Genomic DNA, 17,080 nt, shown 5'->3' with positions numbered 1-17,080 from the left:
TTTGTACCTAGGGAACAATTATGGCACTTACCTCAAAGAGCATGGTGAGCATTAGCAAACGGAACTGGGCCTTGAGCATTCACTTAGCTGCTGTTGTCTTCTTCACTGAATTGTGATTATTATGTCCTAGGTGTGACACATGTTTGTCTAAATGCTATTGCTGGTTAAAGTAGCCAAAATGTAATTTCATATATTTAGGACCTTTCGAGCCTATTCCATTTCATTTTCCTTGACTTCCTGTTCATAAGCTCTGTTTCTTTCTTGGTATGTTTATTCATTTTATTCATTCTCTGCTTCAACAGCAACTCCTCTGCAATTCTGCTGAGCATTCCAAGGCAGCAGAGTAAAGTGCTGCTTCTTTTTCTGTCATTATTTCTGTGAATTTGTTTGTTTTCAGAAATTCTCTGGCAATGATTATACAACTACAGTTGCATAAGCATTTGGTGAAGGCAGTGTATCAATCCTTTCAACTGCATACTACAAAAACAAAGATATTTGGTTCTCTGTGTGTATATGTCGAATTTATCTTCAGAGCATGTTCAAGTTCATATAAGGACATATTTTGAAAGCCTCTTGGCCAGTGCTGTGTCTTCTACTTCATTTTAATGGTGATAAATGGAAATTCCATCAAATATTGAGAGCTTTTCTGTTGTTGAAAATAGCAAAATTACATAGCCAATCTTAAGATTTTTAAACTCAGCAACTTTTATGAGGAACCCAATACTTCAAGTGTTCAACTGGTATTGTTTCAGGTTTAGATTTTGCAGACAAAAGACAAAATATGTTTCATAGTAGCTTAAATATTTTATTTAACCCCATCACTTGAGTATTGCTTATTGTTACAACGTAACTACGGAAGGATTTTTATCTTTTATTTTTACAGTTTGATGTCATTTTATTAATCTGGAAATGTTTTATACTGACTTTCATTAGTGCAGATACTACATTGTTTAGAATGATGCTCCTTAAGAAAGAACAAGTAACTCCTTGCTTGTTTTTGTCTTCAGTGGTAGACTGGACCTTTTATAATTCCATTTACTTACCACTGTTTTTGTTTCTTTACCTACCTAGGTGAGCTGCTCTTACAAGGCCCTGTGTTTATCAAGGAGCCCAGCCATAGCATTTTCCCTGTTGGTTCAGAAGATAAAAAGATAACTTTCACCTGTGAAGCAAGAGGAAATCCTTCACCTCATTACAGGTACAATGGAAATTTGGAGACAAGAAAGTTTTTAAAAGATTGCATTTTTTTTTTTACTTTGGTGTAGTTAGGCTATCAGTATGAAGTAATATATGAAGTAACAGATCTGATTCTATGAACATTGAATACAGACAGCATTGGTTTGATTGATTATTCACTTCATTGTAAGTATATGGTATGATATTTTAAACATGCAATGTCATTTCACCGACTTGTAATGTAATTTAACCTGAAATATTGGGTTTTACATTATTTGTCAGGAACATATATATTGTAGGGGTAAACTATACCAAATTTGAGACACACAGGGTAAAAAAAGAGAAACAACTACAAAAGCAATACTTGCAAAACTGTTTGGTGTAAGTGAACTGAACACCTTGGGGCGGGGGAGGGAAATGGGGGGAGGGAGGGGGACATGAGGGACAAGGTAACAAACAGTACAAGAAATGTATCCAATGCCTAACGTATGAAACTGTAACCTCTCTGTACATCAGTTTGATGATAAAAATTTGAAAAAAAAAAACATTGAGATTCCATCTCACCCCAGTAAGAATGTCATATATCAAGAAAACTAACAATAACAATTGTTGGAGGGGATGTGGCCAAAAGGGAACCCTACTTCATTGTTGGTGGGAATGTAAACTGGTTCAGCCACTCTGGCAAGCAGTATGGAGATTCCTCAGAAGGCTAAATATAGAACTCCCCTATGACCCAGCAGCCCCACTTTTGGGTATCTATCCAAAAGAACACAAACAAAATCACAGTAAGGCCACCAGCACAACAATGTTCATTGCAGCACAATTTGTCATAGCGAGAATCTGGAACCAACCCAGATGCCCCTCAGAAGATGAATGGATCAGGAAAATGTGGTACATATACACAATGGAATTTTATGCCGCTATCAGAAAGAATGGCATTGTACCATTTGTAAGGAAATGGAAGGACTTGGAAAAAATTATACTAAGTGAAGTGAGCCAGACCCAAAGAAACATGGACTCTCTATGGTCTCCCTTATTGGGAATAATTAGTACAGGTTTAGGCAAGTCATAGCAGAGCATCACAAGGTCCAATAGCTATACCCTTATGAACACATAAGATGATGCTAAGTGAAATGAACTCCATGTTATGGAAACGATTGTTATATCACGGTTGTAACTACTTTCAACGTCCCATGTGTATCTGTAGCTTCTATTATTGATGATGTTCTTGTTCACCTTCCTGTGGTTGTACCTACACTATCTCTGTAATCTTATGTGAGTATATTGGAAACCATGTATACTGGTATTAGAAGTAGGAATTTGAAAGGGAATACCAAAATTGAGAGACACAGGGTAAAATAAGACAAACAACTACAAAAGCAATACTTGCAAAACTGTTTGGTGTAAGTGAACTGAACACCTCATAGAGGGAAAGGGAAGGGGGGAAGAGAGAGGGGGATATGAGGGAAAAGGTAACAAACATTACAATAAATGTATCCAGTGCCTAACGTATGAAACTGTAACCTCTCTGTACATCAGTTTAATAATAAAAAATTGAAAAAAAGAGGCTTTTATAGGTTATTTAATACCATAATTTAAAAGGTATGTATTTGAAACATATGTATATATATTGCTATATATATTGCAATGATATAATACAAAATAATATATTGGTTATATTGAGTATTGAGCTCAAGTTCTCTACCACTTGAGATGCACCTCAGTCCTTTGTCCTTTCTTGCTTCCTTTTCTTTTAATTCTTCCCTTTCTTTTTCTGTTCCTGTTCCTCCTGTTTCTTTCTCTCTTTCTTGCTTGCTCACTCACTCTTTTTCTTTCTATTTTTAGTCAGAGCCTTGCATTTTTTGCTTGGGTACAGTTGAATTGAGATTCTCCCACTTCTGCCTCCTGATATGTTAACCGAGTTGAGGAATGTCTGGCCCACAGAATGTCTGGCCTGCAAACCATTTTGGTATATGACAGGACAGCTATGTTTGTTTCCTATACGCTTATTATTGGCTACTCATGGCCATCTGTCTGTATTGATCATTTTGTACGCATGTCAAATGATGAGGCGAATAATCAAATGGCCCTTGACCAGAAAAAAAAAAAGTTTCTCTAGTCCTGACTGCTCCTGTACCTCTAAACCTGGCACTTAGTAATTCTTAAAGTGAAAATGTACTTTATTTCTTAGATTTTTATCATCATGTTAAATATTGTACTTTTAAGATTATGTAAAAACCTGCCCACTGGCCACCCTGAGCAGTGACATTCAGGTACAAGGACAAAACAAAGAGAAAATTGAATTCTCATCATTTCATGATAACAATACCAATACTTAGAGGTGATGACAGGTAGTTTGGATGGGATGTGTATTCACTTGGTTAAATAACACAAGATGAACAAGTTTTTCTTTTAGGAGATCTGCTTTAATAAAGAAGTGAATTATTTATAAATAGCACATGCAACTTTCATATACGTGGATGGAGGGTGTGCTCAAGATACCTTCATAGCAACAGGATTTTTCAAGTATTATGAGCATCTGCTGTAAAACTATGCTTACACAATTCATATGCTTATGCAACCTTTTCTATAACCTACAGAACAAGCAACTTCATTGTATATTAATAAAATTCTAAATGTTCAGCGTCATCGTTTAGAATGTATTGAGCTTGTATTGTTCTCTGAAGGCATATAAATAATAGAACCCAACAGTCCTTGGTAAATTGGGTCAGGATTGGGTGAGAAGCTAGACCTTTGTATTTTTGCATGTGAAAGCAATTAAAGCTAGTCTTTTTCGACATTATTCTGCAACATACTTAGGACTGGATAGTTGCAAGAGTAAATGTTACAATTCCAGGTTGCTGATCAGAACTGGCACAGGTGGGATGGAGTTTTCTCCTATTTTTACTTCTTATATAGAAATTAGAATATAACTAAGTTCTAAGATAATAAGAAACAAGAAACATTTTTATGTGTTAGATTGTCATTATATACAACATCTGGAAATATGTGTTCTTTGAGGGAAAGATGAACAGAAAATTTAGCAGTGTATTTCTCTGGAAATATTTCTTTTCACCATTTTCGTAAAGCTTTCTGACACCTTTTAAATGTATTTGTTTTCCCCATCACTGGGAGGATATTCTTATATATGTGGCTGTAAATATGATAAAGAATTCCATATAAATGACCATTGTGCTCTGTTTTGTTGTTGTCATTAAAGTCATATTTCCTGTCATTTAGGAATAAATTAGCAGCAAGTGCATTCAGCTATAATATTGTCCTTTTTTTTTTTTTTTTTGGTACTGAGGGTCGAACCCAGGACGTTGCACTTGCTAGACAAGCACTTTGCCACTGAGCTACATCCCAGTCCTCAGCTAAAATATTATAAAGATACGATATATATATAAGTGAATTTGTAAATGAGTAGATTAATTATGATTATATAGTATAATCAAACAATGCAATGTATTGAGTTTGGAGACCTAGAAATAGCCTTTTGTTGTAATTATTGTATTTATGTACTTTATAGTAGTCATGTGAAGTCTGAATTTAAATGTATCGATTATGTGTATAGAATGTTGATGAAGTATTGCCATTTGGGCAGTAACTGTTATGTTTTATGATCTGTCCTGAAATGCCACACTATCATTTGTGTGTTTCATTTTTACAAACTGATATAGCAGAGATATGTGACTTAAGTTGATTTCTTACATTTGACAAATGAATAAACTTAGCATGCCAATCATTGCTTTAAAATTCAAATATAGAGACACGTTAGAGTTGTACAGGTTTTCTAAAGGTAAGATTATATACATATTTCTAAATCTACGTAGACTGAAAGACAGATAAGTAGCTAAGCAGACCACCAAGGATGGACATTAAGGAGTCTTATGAAGTCACTTTTAATGTATCCAAATTTATCTCTAGAGATTCAGGATAAAGTCTGAGAGACTTATATAAGAATGTCCTTTGAAAGTCCAGAGCCTGCCATGTAGACTGAGGCATACTTGTCCACTGTGAGATCTTACCTTTATTATTTTCCTACTGGGTAGAAAGAAACTCTTAATTGGTCCTATTAGACATCCCAAAGTTCAAAAATTCTCAGGAGAAATGACTTGTCTTAGGGTTTAATTGAGAATTTTATTCTTTCTCTTACATTTCCTTGCTGGAGCCCCAAGGCTTCTATTTAAAGGTTAATTAGTATTCTGTCTCACCCATAATTGCTGATGGTCTTGAAAGAGGTTACCCTGAGGAAGTATTAGTACTTTTCTGAAATGGGAAGGACTTTCCTCTTGCTTTGCATGTGAGTACAAATACTTGGCATTTGCTGAACCACCTTGAGCAGGCACATCTCTGCCACTTCAGCATTTAAAGAAGTGTGTATTTGTGTAAAACTACAGCAAAAACTACAGACAGAAAGTAAACAAAACCATGTGAGGGGGTCAATAGAGAGAACATGTGGACATGTTGAGAAAAGACTAGAAAGTCATTTTGCCACAAGCTATGACAATGACCAGACCTCAGCACTAGATAGTTACCAGTACATTCTGTCTACTTTTACTATTAGTTTCATTTTTCAGACAAGATGTAGGATGAACAAAACAAGGTGTAGCACTGAAGGAGGTTTGTTCTCAACTCTTATCTTTGCTCAAGACTTCAGTGCTCTGTTGACCACTGTAGTAGCCAGTAGTTATATGTGGCCTTTAAGCGTAAATCCATTACATTTTATTAAATCACATTTAAATAAATGAAAATTCTTCTTCCTCAATCATAGCAGCCTCACTTAGCATGAGTGTTAGATATATATGGGTAGTAGCTACCATATAATATGGGACAAATAGATGTATCTATAGCTCTAGAATTTTATGTTGGACCAACTATTCTAGACTGAATATCATTCTCATTCAGCTATAAAGAATCTGTAAAGTATTCAAATTAAATTCTTATAAGAGGAACTTTGGATATATAGCACTAAGAGCTAATTATTGCTGCAATATGAAGGGATTTTCCAACTTAAAGATCTTCAATGTATCTCTGTAATGAAGTCACCTCTTGTACCTGTTTAAATTACTGAGAGTTGACTACATGTAATCATTATAAGATATTAAAGGAAAATAAAATTGTACACTAATTTCTACTGACCTTTTCTTTGAGGCATGGCTATAAGGAAAGGAAGTCTTAGATTATGTATTATCTGTCCCTGTAATCACATAGAGATATGTATGCATGCATGTAAGTACATGCAGAATTTTACCCATTGTGCTTTATGCAGCACTGTATTGGGCTATCTATCTACTGTATAGATTCTATGAACTCCCAAGATAGAATATAAAGTGCTGACATATTGTAGAGCACATGGAAATATTACCTACTATATAATCTGCATTATAACATACCCTGTGATCACAGATGACATATTTTAAGCGTGGTTAATATGGTATTTGTATTAATATATCTTTATTGCCATGTGAGTTTTGGTGTGACTGTCAATTTTACTTTCATATCCCAAAGCAACTAAATATTATTATTCCTTTAAATTCCCCCAGCCCATAGGAAATGCGATCCTTCCTACTAAACTTCTTTCTTTGGTTTTTGTTGTTGTTGTTATGGGGCTTGAAGTCTGGGTACTGTCCCAGAGCTCTTCAACTCGAGGCTAGTGCTCCACCACTTTGAGCCACTGCACAATTTCCCTTTCTAAGCCCAGTTCTCTGTGCTTGATCCTCAAGCTCAATTCCTCACAGTATTCTGACTTCCAGCTGGTGAGTTCTGGTCCCCATACTCACAGCCACTAAGCTCAATAAAATAGTCAGAACAACTACAACATAATAGGCCTATATATGTATGTATTATATATCATATTGTAGTTGTTCCAAAAATATATTTTCTTTAATATATTCGTTAATTCCTGGGCAGACAGAAGTAGACAACTAATATAGGCATTTCTTCTTGATATTTTCTTGCTCTGGATTCTGTACTGAGACAGTATGCACTGAGTGAGCCCCAACCTGCCTGTATTATACAATGCAATGGGATAGCCCCAATCACTTGCCACTCCTCTGAAGGTGAAGTTGCATGTTTGCACCTCTGCATTCCCAGCCTGGCTAGTAGTGAATGTCCACATTGTGATACTGAAAAGCAGTGGAACAAAATTAGCAAGGGAGGAAGAAAAGTGAAGGATTTGGAGACGGGGTCATATTTCAGAAATCAAGCATGTTGTAAACTATAACAACTTACGTATTATGTTAAAACTGAAACCTACAAATGATAGTGTGGCATTTCAGGACAGATCATAAAGCATAACAGTTACTGCCCAAATGACAAAACTTCATTAACATTCTATACATTATAACTCCATTTTAAGACAGATGCCTCCAGGTGTCAGATACAGCTTCCAGGATCTCCAGCTGTCCGTATTTTCACCTTGTAACCCCATCTGGAAAAAGAGATGTCATCATCTCCCCTTCTGGTAATATCAGAAAAATGTGAAATATAATGCAATGAATACTGGGGGCAGTCCACACCAGCGGAAACATAAGGTTTCAGTTATAGATATTGATGGATATGATACAACATGATAAAGGATGCCTTGTATGGCTGCCTTTTAAAATTTTTCTTGTGCATTTTTACTTTTTCCTAGTGGGATAAGGAGAAAAGATATACATATTTTAATCAAACACAAATGGAATCTTGTGAATCATACTCACATTCTTAACCAGTCATGTTGGCCCGAGAGGTATGGGATGCTTGCATTTGCAAGGCCAGTTGTATGTGGAGTGACATTTACATTGGAGAATGGGGGCCTTACAATGAGGAAAAGATAAATAAATGCAGGGAAGACAAAGGGAGCAAACATCCCTAACTCTGACTGAAATAATTAAGATGATCAACATTGTGTTTAAACTCAGTTATAGTATCACAACCTAAACAGCTGTTTTTCATCTAGCTTGGCTTAGATTGGCTTGAAACCCTGATTCATATGTGTGTGGTTGTATCTTTATTTGTCACAGAATTCTTTTATTTGTGTGTGTGCCATTCTTGGCACTAGAAGTCAGGGACTCAGTGCCTGAGTGCCATTTGTAAACATTTTTTTTTTCTCAAAGCTAGCATTCTAACAAGTGAGCCACAACTCCACTTTTGGCTTTTGGCTTGGTAATTGGTGATGAGCAGCTCATGGATTTTCCTGCCTGGGCTGTCTTCAAATTGTGATCCTCAGATCTCAGCCTTCTGAGCTCACAGGCATGAGCCATACTTTAATGATTCAGATGTTTTAAATTAAGTTTTGTTGACAAGGTGTTGTGCAAAGGGGGTACAGTTACATAATAAGGCAGTTGAGTACATTTCTTGTGATATCGTACACCCTCATTTCTCTTTTTCTTTTTGCCAGTCCTGGGGCGTGTACTCAGAGCCTGAGCACTGTCCCTGGCTTCTTTTTGCTCAAGGCTAGCACTCTGCCACTTGAGCCACAGCACCACCTCTGGCCATTTTCTATATATGTGGAACTGGGGAATCGAACCCAGGGCTTCATGTATATGAGGCAAACACTCTTGCCACTAGGCCATAATCCCAGCCCACACCCTCATTTTCTTTCCCTTCCCTAGATCAGGTAGGCATAATAATTCAGATTTTTAAATCACAGCATTACAACTTAACTCATGTATATCTTCAGCAATTATTGCAGGAGCGTAACCAGTTATTTTTGGATGAAGTATTGAATATGTAAATTCAGACATTCATTCTTTCAAGAGCTGCAATTATTCTCATCACTTCAGTAAACATATTAACAAACATTGCATTTGAACACAAATGCATTTGCTTTTTAACTTGAAAGCCGCTTCTAAAACCACAAATTGCTTCTGTGATTAAATTCTTAATTTTCCTGTCAAACCCCAAATAAAGTATTGCATGTTGATTTAACAAGAGTTTGGCATGGACTTATTTCCCAACCCTGACCCAACCGTCAAATGACTTAATGTCATTTAACTTCTTTTTGCTTACATTTCACTTGTAGTCAAAAATATGACATTTGTTGTCCCCCCATGTTTATACTTCCATCTGCCTAATCAGATTTTATGATAAAGTAGATACCCTGAAGGACTTTAACTTTATGCAATCAACTGTAAGCTGAATTATATTTGAGATCACCTACAGTCATCCAGTTTATTTTCAGTAGTATTAGTTTCCATTTCAAAGGATGAATGTTGTCTAGGTTCATTTTCAAGTTCAAGTGGGAGATTCACTTTAGAGTGTGGAGCTTTAATGTGTATTGCTATTCCATATTAGTGTGGTTTTGTGTAAGCAATTGCAATGTCTAAACATAGTGAATATGACAAGTACGGTACATAAGAAGACTCATGTAATAACTCTCTATTTTAATATTGCTACTTGACAAAGTAGATGACTACTGTTAGGAGAGTCTGTGTAGTTTACTTGTGGCTAAAGAAAAGGGTAGATTAATCTGTACAGAAAATGTTTATGAAAATCTGACATATGTTCCCCTGTGGTTAGAACGTCAGTACTGAGTGACTCTGCCATCAACCTGTGAAGCTGAGATTTTTTTTTTTTAAAAAACATATTTGAGCCCTAGACATTTTAGGCTTTTTATAATCACTATTATTTGACATTGTGTTTATAAAAAATATAGTCATTCTTTCTCTCTCCAGCTTATTTTCTTATTTTTTTTGCAACAGAAGGCACTTCATTCATACATGTTGACCTCTTGATATTTTTAGCTTATTTCCCAGAAATAATAATATAATTTTTACCATTTAGGAATCATACATGGTTGCATTAGTTACATTCTGCTTTATATTCATTATTAAAGAATTTGAGCCGAGGGGCATGTGTCCATTTTACAGTGAATGCATCTGTATTCTTTGTAGGTAGCGATTTGCCTTAGACTCCACTCTTCCATTGTCTTTGATGTGTTTCCATTTTCTCAGTACCTTTGTTCCCTCATTCATGTTGAGTATAGGATGTAGCCAATTTAGAAATGGTTTTACCATATGTGCATTTCCTCAGATAGACCGTCAACCAAAAACTTCCCATAACTATAGCCTTCAGTTATGGTGCCAATCCAAATGCCAATAAAATTGTGTGTGAAATCTGAGGGGATGAGAGTTCGCTGATTAAGAATTAGTGGGCTTGGGAAACATGATTAGTGAAGCATTTCTTCACACGTGGATTCTAAAAGCAAATAGTAATACATGTAGAATGAGTGTTTGAAGGCTGGCAGTGAATTTATATGATCACCCAAGACTGTTAGAACATGATAATTATGCAAAGATGCTTAATTCTGTGACATTTACCACGAAGCTAAAGGTACAATGTTAGGCAGCTTCCACAGCACAGTGTAAATGTTATATGATTGAATTCCTGGTGTAGCCCCAAGTATCCTGGGGCTGTTTTCTTTTTACCTTCAGGTGATTACCTTACTCCTTTTAGAATGGAATTTGGGCAAACAAGTGTATCTTTATGAAATTTTAAACTCTGAATTTCAGAAATATTGCATTGTGATGTCAGTCCTTGGTAAGCTTTAAGATTCCTTGTTAAAGGTAGTAATGTATAATTTCTCAAAGGATTATGAATGTGAAAACTAAAATGTATCTATTTCTAAAAGTTTCCCTACTGTGAAACCTGAGTATGTCATTTAACTGATACTCTTGACTCCTCAGGGTTGTATTCATGAAGCCTAAGCAGTTTATTCGAATTTTTAGCAAGGAAATAAGTCTGATTTTTACTAATTTATTGCACAATAGTAAAGGTAGAACTCAGGGTACCTTATGTTTTCTAGAATAAGAATGAAAGCAATTTTCTTATACAAATGAAAATATGAGATATGCTAAGAAATCATGCTCAAATATGGATATTTTACTTTAAAAATGTGGATACACAGTTTATATCTCAGAATAAAATGTTATAAGTCTAGGCAACAGGAATTTCCTACACATTTCAAAGTTTAAACAATGGTAGACCTTTTGAAATTCACATATTCACAGCAAGAAGAAAACAATCAATATTTAATAAGATATTGAGGAATTTCCATATCACTTGGGGATGAACTTCATTTAATGATGAATAGTTTTCAGAAGGAGAAAAATAATTAGATTACTTTGTTAAAAGAAAATTAACATTTTTTCAGTGTACCTCAGGAGTATCTCATCTCTGAAGCATTTATTCAAACAAATGTACTGATGATTTTGGTATAATAGAAAACATATTTAAAAGAGAAGAGTAGTGAAATAATCTAGTGTTGTGTCTTTTTGATAAAAATTGAGCTAAAGAGAGAGGCATTTATGCAAATGAAACTTTTTTTTTCCATTTTGGCTCTTAGCCGAAACTTTGGGACTGTAGCTTTTACATCTCAGGCGTTAAGTATTTCTCCACATAGTTTGTGATCTATTAAATCTTGCAGGCTATTAAGTAGGCAAGAAGTGCTTCTTCATATTTTTCTTTATCTTTGCAATTTTTCATATAGCCAGTGTGACTTTATTATTCATTAGCTAAACACAATTTTGAAGAAATCCATCAAGGCATACCTTGTCAGACCCCAAACATTCTATCAATTTCACTAAGATGCATTTCTTTCTCCTGTAGAAACTGTACATTATAGGTAACAAAAACAGCAAATACCCTTTGCAATAGTCTCCTATCAAAAGTATATGTGAGGCCAGGCACCACCAGTGACTCACAATTGCAATCCTAACTATTAAGGAAGCTGAGAGCTGAGGACCATAATTGAAGCCAGCCCAGGCAGAAAAGTGTGAGAAAATGAAACCTTAAAAGGCTGGAGGTGGGGCTGGGGATATAGCCTAGTGGCAAGAGTGCCTGCCTCGGATACACGAGGCCCTAGGTTCGATTCCCCAGCACCACATATACAGAAAACGGCCAGAAGCGGCGCTGTGGCTCAAGTGGCAGAGTGCTAGCCTTGAGCAGGAAGAAGCCAGGGACAGTGCTCAGGCCCTGAGTCCAAGGCCCAGGACTGGCCAAAAAAAAAAAAAAAAGGCTGGAGGTGGAACTATGGTTCAGGTGGTAAAACACCCATTTTGTGTTTAAAAAAAAAAAAAAAAGCTCAGCAACAGCACCCAATCCATAAGTGTAAGCTTCAGGAACTAGCATACACACACACATACACACACACACACACAAATACACAGGTGCACAGGTATACACATACATGGGCACACACATGCACATGTACATAAAACTAACATATATACATATATATGTATATATGTAGATAATTCTGGTTTGATTTTAAAGGAGTTCTTACCATTCAAACTACACATAGAACACATGTTATCTTCTACATGAGACAGATAACCCGAAGTTTTGAATGGAATAGCTGCAAAGAATTGACTTATGCTTGTGGGGAACAGAATAAGAGAAAAAAGACAGGAACATCTGCCATTTCCATCTTGGTAGCCACCATTTCTGGAATGTCCACGTTGTCAGTACTTAGTCCATCTGTGTGAATCTGTCACACACCCTACTGAAAAGAAGAAATTCTCCTCCTCTTATGTGTTAAATGAATTGCCCGTGGTTGCCTAGCTGGTGATGGGTGAAGGTCAATGAAAGACCAGTGAGGACTTGGTTGTGGATCTCACCTCCTTCCTTTTTGGTGTTATGTGAAAAGCTTAGCCAAGGCCTCGGGATGAGATGGTGTAGAGGAGAGGATGGGGCAGGAATAAGCAACCTGTGGGAAAATTCTCTGTAAAGCTGTAAGCTCATGAATGCAGGGCCTTATTACCATGAGTTCAGAATTGGAAAATTGCGTGACATATGGTCACTCCATAGTTGTTTAACACTGATTGAGAAGGAAGAAGGAAAGGATTTCTATTTTAAGTTGTTGAATGTAGGATTAGTTAAAAGCAAAAGTGTATATAGTTCACTCATATAGAAGACAGAATCCAGTTCTTGACATTGTGGTGAGTGAATGAGATTTAAAGGTGAGATCTACTTGGGTGTGTTACTTATTCTACTTATTCTACTTAGTGTTTTAGATTTCCCAGTATTTCAGTTAAAAAGTAAAAGCTAACTTTTTCCCCCTTTATTTTTCACTTCCCATTGATACAAATGTCTCTCGGGTTTGTTCTCTAATTTTGCCAGTCCCTCTAGGTGGTGCTTAGGGTCTTTTACCACAATGAACCATTTTGTAAATAGTGCTGCTGTCATCTAGAAGACTAGAGAAAGCCTCTGGGAAAAGTATTTACCCAGACAAATGGGAATGGATAGCCCAACACCTACCAATTAATTTATTAAATGTGCTCAGTCATGTGGATAAATCAAAGAAATGTTTTCTGTTTCCCTCATTCCATTTCCAGCTTGAGATTGGCCTAATGTATCTGAGATCTACACAGATCTAGCTTGACTCCCTGCTCCTCCAGGGAAGCAGTTATTCTCATCGTCATGAGGAAAGCTTTAAATAACTCCCAACTTTATGTTGCTAATACATTGTCATTTCTTCTGTACTTCCCTTTTGCTTTTGATGAAAACATGGGCACACTTACTCTTGGACTATGTAACATTTGAATCCTGCTTTAAGCTTTTTCAAAATGAGGGGATCATGTTTAAAGTGGACTGAATAATATAAAGTCTTTCTTGAAATTCTAATAGGATAGGAAGAACAATAATCTCGACTTTCTTTTGTAGATGGCAGCTGAATGGAAGCCATATTGATAGCAGTGGGAGCCATCATTATAAGTTGAGTGGAGGCAATCTTACAATCATGAACCCCAACAGAAACTGGGATACTGGAAGTTACCAATGCTTTGCTACAAATTCACTTGGAACAATCATCAGCCAAGAAGCCAGACTCCAGTTTGCTTGTGAGTTTATGTTTCTACATCTAACAAAAACATTTTAAATTATAGGACTTGATTTTTGCATTCTTTTTCAGGGTCTCAGAAACAACACATATAATGTTTATTCAGAAACTAGGCTTGTAATTGAGCCCATTTTTTTGAGGGGGGGAACCTCTAATGCACAAATAATATCTTAAAAATGAGTATGTTAGTGCCTGGAATGTGGCTTAGAGGTAGAGTGCTTACCTACTATGTATGAAGCCCTAAGTTCTGTTCCTCAGTACCACATAAATAGAAAAAGCCAGAAATGGTGCTGTGGCTCAAGTGGTAGAGTGCTAGCCTTGAACAAAAGAAACTCAGGGACAGTGCCCAGGTCCTGAGTTCAAGCCCCAGGACTGGCAAAAAAAAAAAATGTGCCTGCCAGCCAGTTGCTTGTGGCTTATGCGTGTAATCCTTCCTAACTACTCAGGAGGCTGAGATCTGAGGATCCCAGTTCAAAGCCAGCACAGGCAGAAAAGTCTGGGAGAATCTTTCCTCTGATAACAACTCCCCTCCCCCCAAAAAACCAAAAAAAACAAAAGTGGCACTGTGGTTCTAGTGGTATAACATTATCCTCCAGCCCAGAGAGGCTCAGGGACAGTGCCCAGGCCCTGAGTTCAAGCCCCAGCCAGCATTGGATGGGGGAGGGGGCGGGATGTGTATCCCACAACTACCTAAAGAAAATAAAAATAATAAATTAAAAATAAATTATAAATGTGTATGATTGTGTTTGAAAATCTATCTAGCAATACATTAACTGAAAGTAAGAATAAAGAAGAAGATCCTTGTGTTATCAGGATGCTAATGACTCCAGGCAGAAGACTCTTGGTTGTCCTTGCTTTAGGCACAGGATGTAAAGAGTTGTCATTGAAAAATGGATTTTATAATTTTTCAATATAGCTAAGTCTATGTTGTATGTTTAATGCTTAGTAATCTGCTTTGTTTCTTTTAGGCATAAAGGAGAACAGTTTTTAGTTCTTCATGAAGAAATGGCCAAATGAAAAAGTAGCATTTTTCTATGCTAGAGTAAAATGCAAAGAAATTTTGATCACATCTTGCAAGTTGCTTGATAATAAAAGAAGAGTGTAGAGGCCATTGGTCCTTTGAGAAACCTGCTTTCCTCAGACACGCTCAGTAGATTTTAATGCAATCCCTCAGTCTTGTTGGGTTGCCACAGAATCATTGCAGGAAGGAAATTTGTGAAATGATGCAATGTTTGAATTACAAACAATGTCTCAGTTATTTGCTGCTAGATTTCATGTCTATGAGATTTGGTGCTTGCTTAATTAATTTGGAGTGCTTTTATCAACTTCCTCATTCTAACCACAGAAGGCTTAAGGAGTTGCCTTCAAACGCCCAACCATTATTGATTTGTGAGTAGCTAGTTTTGCCTTATTCCTGGATTTCTTTCATTTGCTTGATTCAAATGTCAGCTGGTTTTGGTGGCTCAGGCCCTTAACCTCGGTACTCAGGAAGCAGAGAACTTAAGAATCACAGTTGGCCAACTCAAGCCTTTCCTTGTATAATTTACTTTCTCTTCTGAATGCCTTAAAATTTTACAATTTTTATTGTGAAATGAGCAGAAGGCTATTGTCCTAATTGTACAAATAAAACTTTTCATGTTCTACTTTCCTCACATAAGTCTTTTATCATCTGGAACTGCTTTTGTATGTCATATGATGTAAGATCCCCATTTAGTTTATTCTCTTTACCAACAGAATTGCTGTGTTGTCTCATCATCTCTTGCTTTATTGTGCTTTTCTATCTGGGGAATATTTTATATGAATTGTGAGCATGTTTGATTGTTTGTGGACACTTACTCCATATATATATATATATATATATATATATATATATATATATATTTTTTTTTTTTTTTTTTTTGCCAGTCCTGCTCCTTGGACTCAGGGCCTGAGCACTGTCCCTGGCTTCTTCCCGCTCAAGGCTAGCACTCTGCCACTTGAGCCACAGCGCCGCTTCTGGCCGTTTTCTGTATATGTGGTGCTGGGGAATCGAACCTAGGGCCTCTTGTATCCGAGGCAGGCACTCTTGCCACTAGGCTATATCCCCAGCCCCCTTTTATATATTTTATTATACTTCCTTGGATCTAAATACCATGCTGAATATAGCATAATATGATATAAAATAAATATAATATATTATCAATATCTATCTACATATCATTGTCTAGCTGTAGTGAAGGTGGAGATCCCTGGGTTGCTTGTGAATTTGGATATCATTAATATTTGACATTTGATGTCAAGTTGACATCCAGATTTTATAGTTAACTTTTATCATTTCACTTTTTGCATTTTTGGTGGAAGATTTACATCCCCCCCTTAAGCTGATAATATAGTGAACATTTTCTAAGACTAAATGGCCTTCTATACTTCTGTCAGTTTCAACTCAGTTTTTATGTAATTTTTCTATTACTCAGATGTTATCTTTTTCATATTCTGCCTAGCATTGTTCCATTTATATATTCATGTGGAAACTTTACTTTTTTGCTTTATCATCTCATGTCTTTTTCTTTTCTGGATTTGTTATTGAATTTATATTCACCAATAAAACAAGTTAAAAAGTATACCTTAATTTTTTGTTCCTATTAAACATGGAGAAATAGTGGAATTACTTGTTTCTTAAGTCAGATGTAGAATATATAAAACCACATAAACCTGCATTTACTTGGAGGACATGTTTTAATTTTATTACTTATATTTATTGAGTAGTTACAAGACAAACCACACTGCCCATATCTTTGTGACAGATTGTATTTTCCTCTTGATATTTTCTAATGCATCATCAAAAATGCTTTGAAACATTTTCATTATTTCTTTCTTAGTTTAACATAAACTAGATGCATATTCCCTATTTTCCCATAAATGCTGGCTTGTTCTCTTTTAAAATCAAATTCATTAGCACTTTGTCACTGTTGAATTTTCATACTATTTCATTCATTTTACTTTGGGTTCAAAGGTCCATACCATCTACCAATGAACCAGACAAGAGCTAGATTCTAGGTGTGGCTGAGGTAGTTTCATGACAGCCAGGAGCAGCAACCTGTG

At 36.1% G+C, this 17,080-nt stretch overlaps 1 protein-coding gene across 1 annotated transcript in view; it reads left to right on the top strand.

Moving 5' to 3' along the window:
• Cntn3 (contactin 3) overlaps nucleotides 1-17,080 on the top strand; it is a 217,076-nt gene that overhangs the window by 27,943 nt on the left and 172,053 nt on the right. The window contains exons 2-3 of the mRNA XM_048354886.1: nucleotides 1,072-1,198; nucleotides 13,825-14,000. Coding sequence (XP_048210843.1) covers nucleotides 1,072-1,198; nucleotides 13,825-14,000 — 303 coding nt within the window. The remainder of the gene's footprint in view (nucleotides 1-1,071; nucleotides 1,199-13,824; nucleotides 14,001-17,080) is intronic.

Source organism: Perognathus longimembris, chromosome 10 (assembly GCF_023159225.1).
Source record: "Perognathus longimembris pacificus isolate PPM17 chromosome 10, ASM2315922v1, whole genome shotgun sequence".
Taxonomy (NCBI): domain Eukaryota; kingdom Metazoa; phylum Chordata; class Mammalia; order Rodentia; family Heteromyidae; genus Perognathus; species Perognathus longimembris.
Note: the sequence above shows the minus strand (reverse complement) of the source record. Positions and strands in the feature narration are given on the sequence as shown.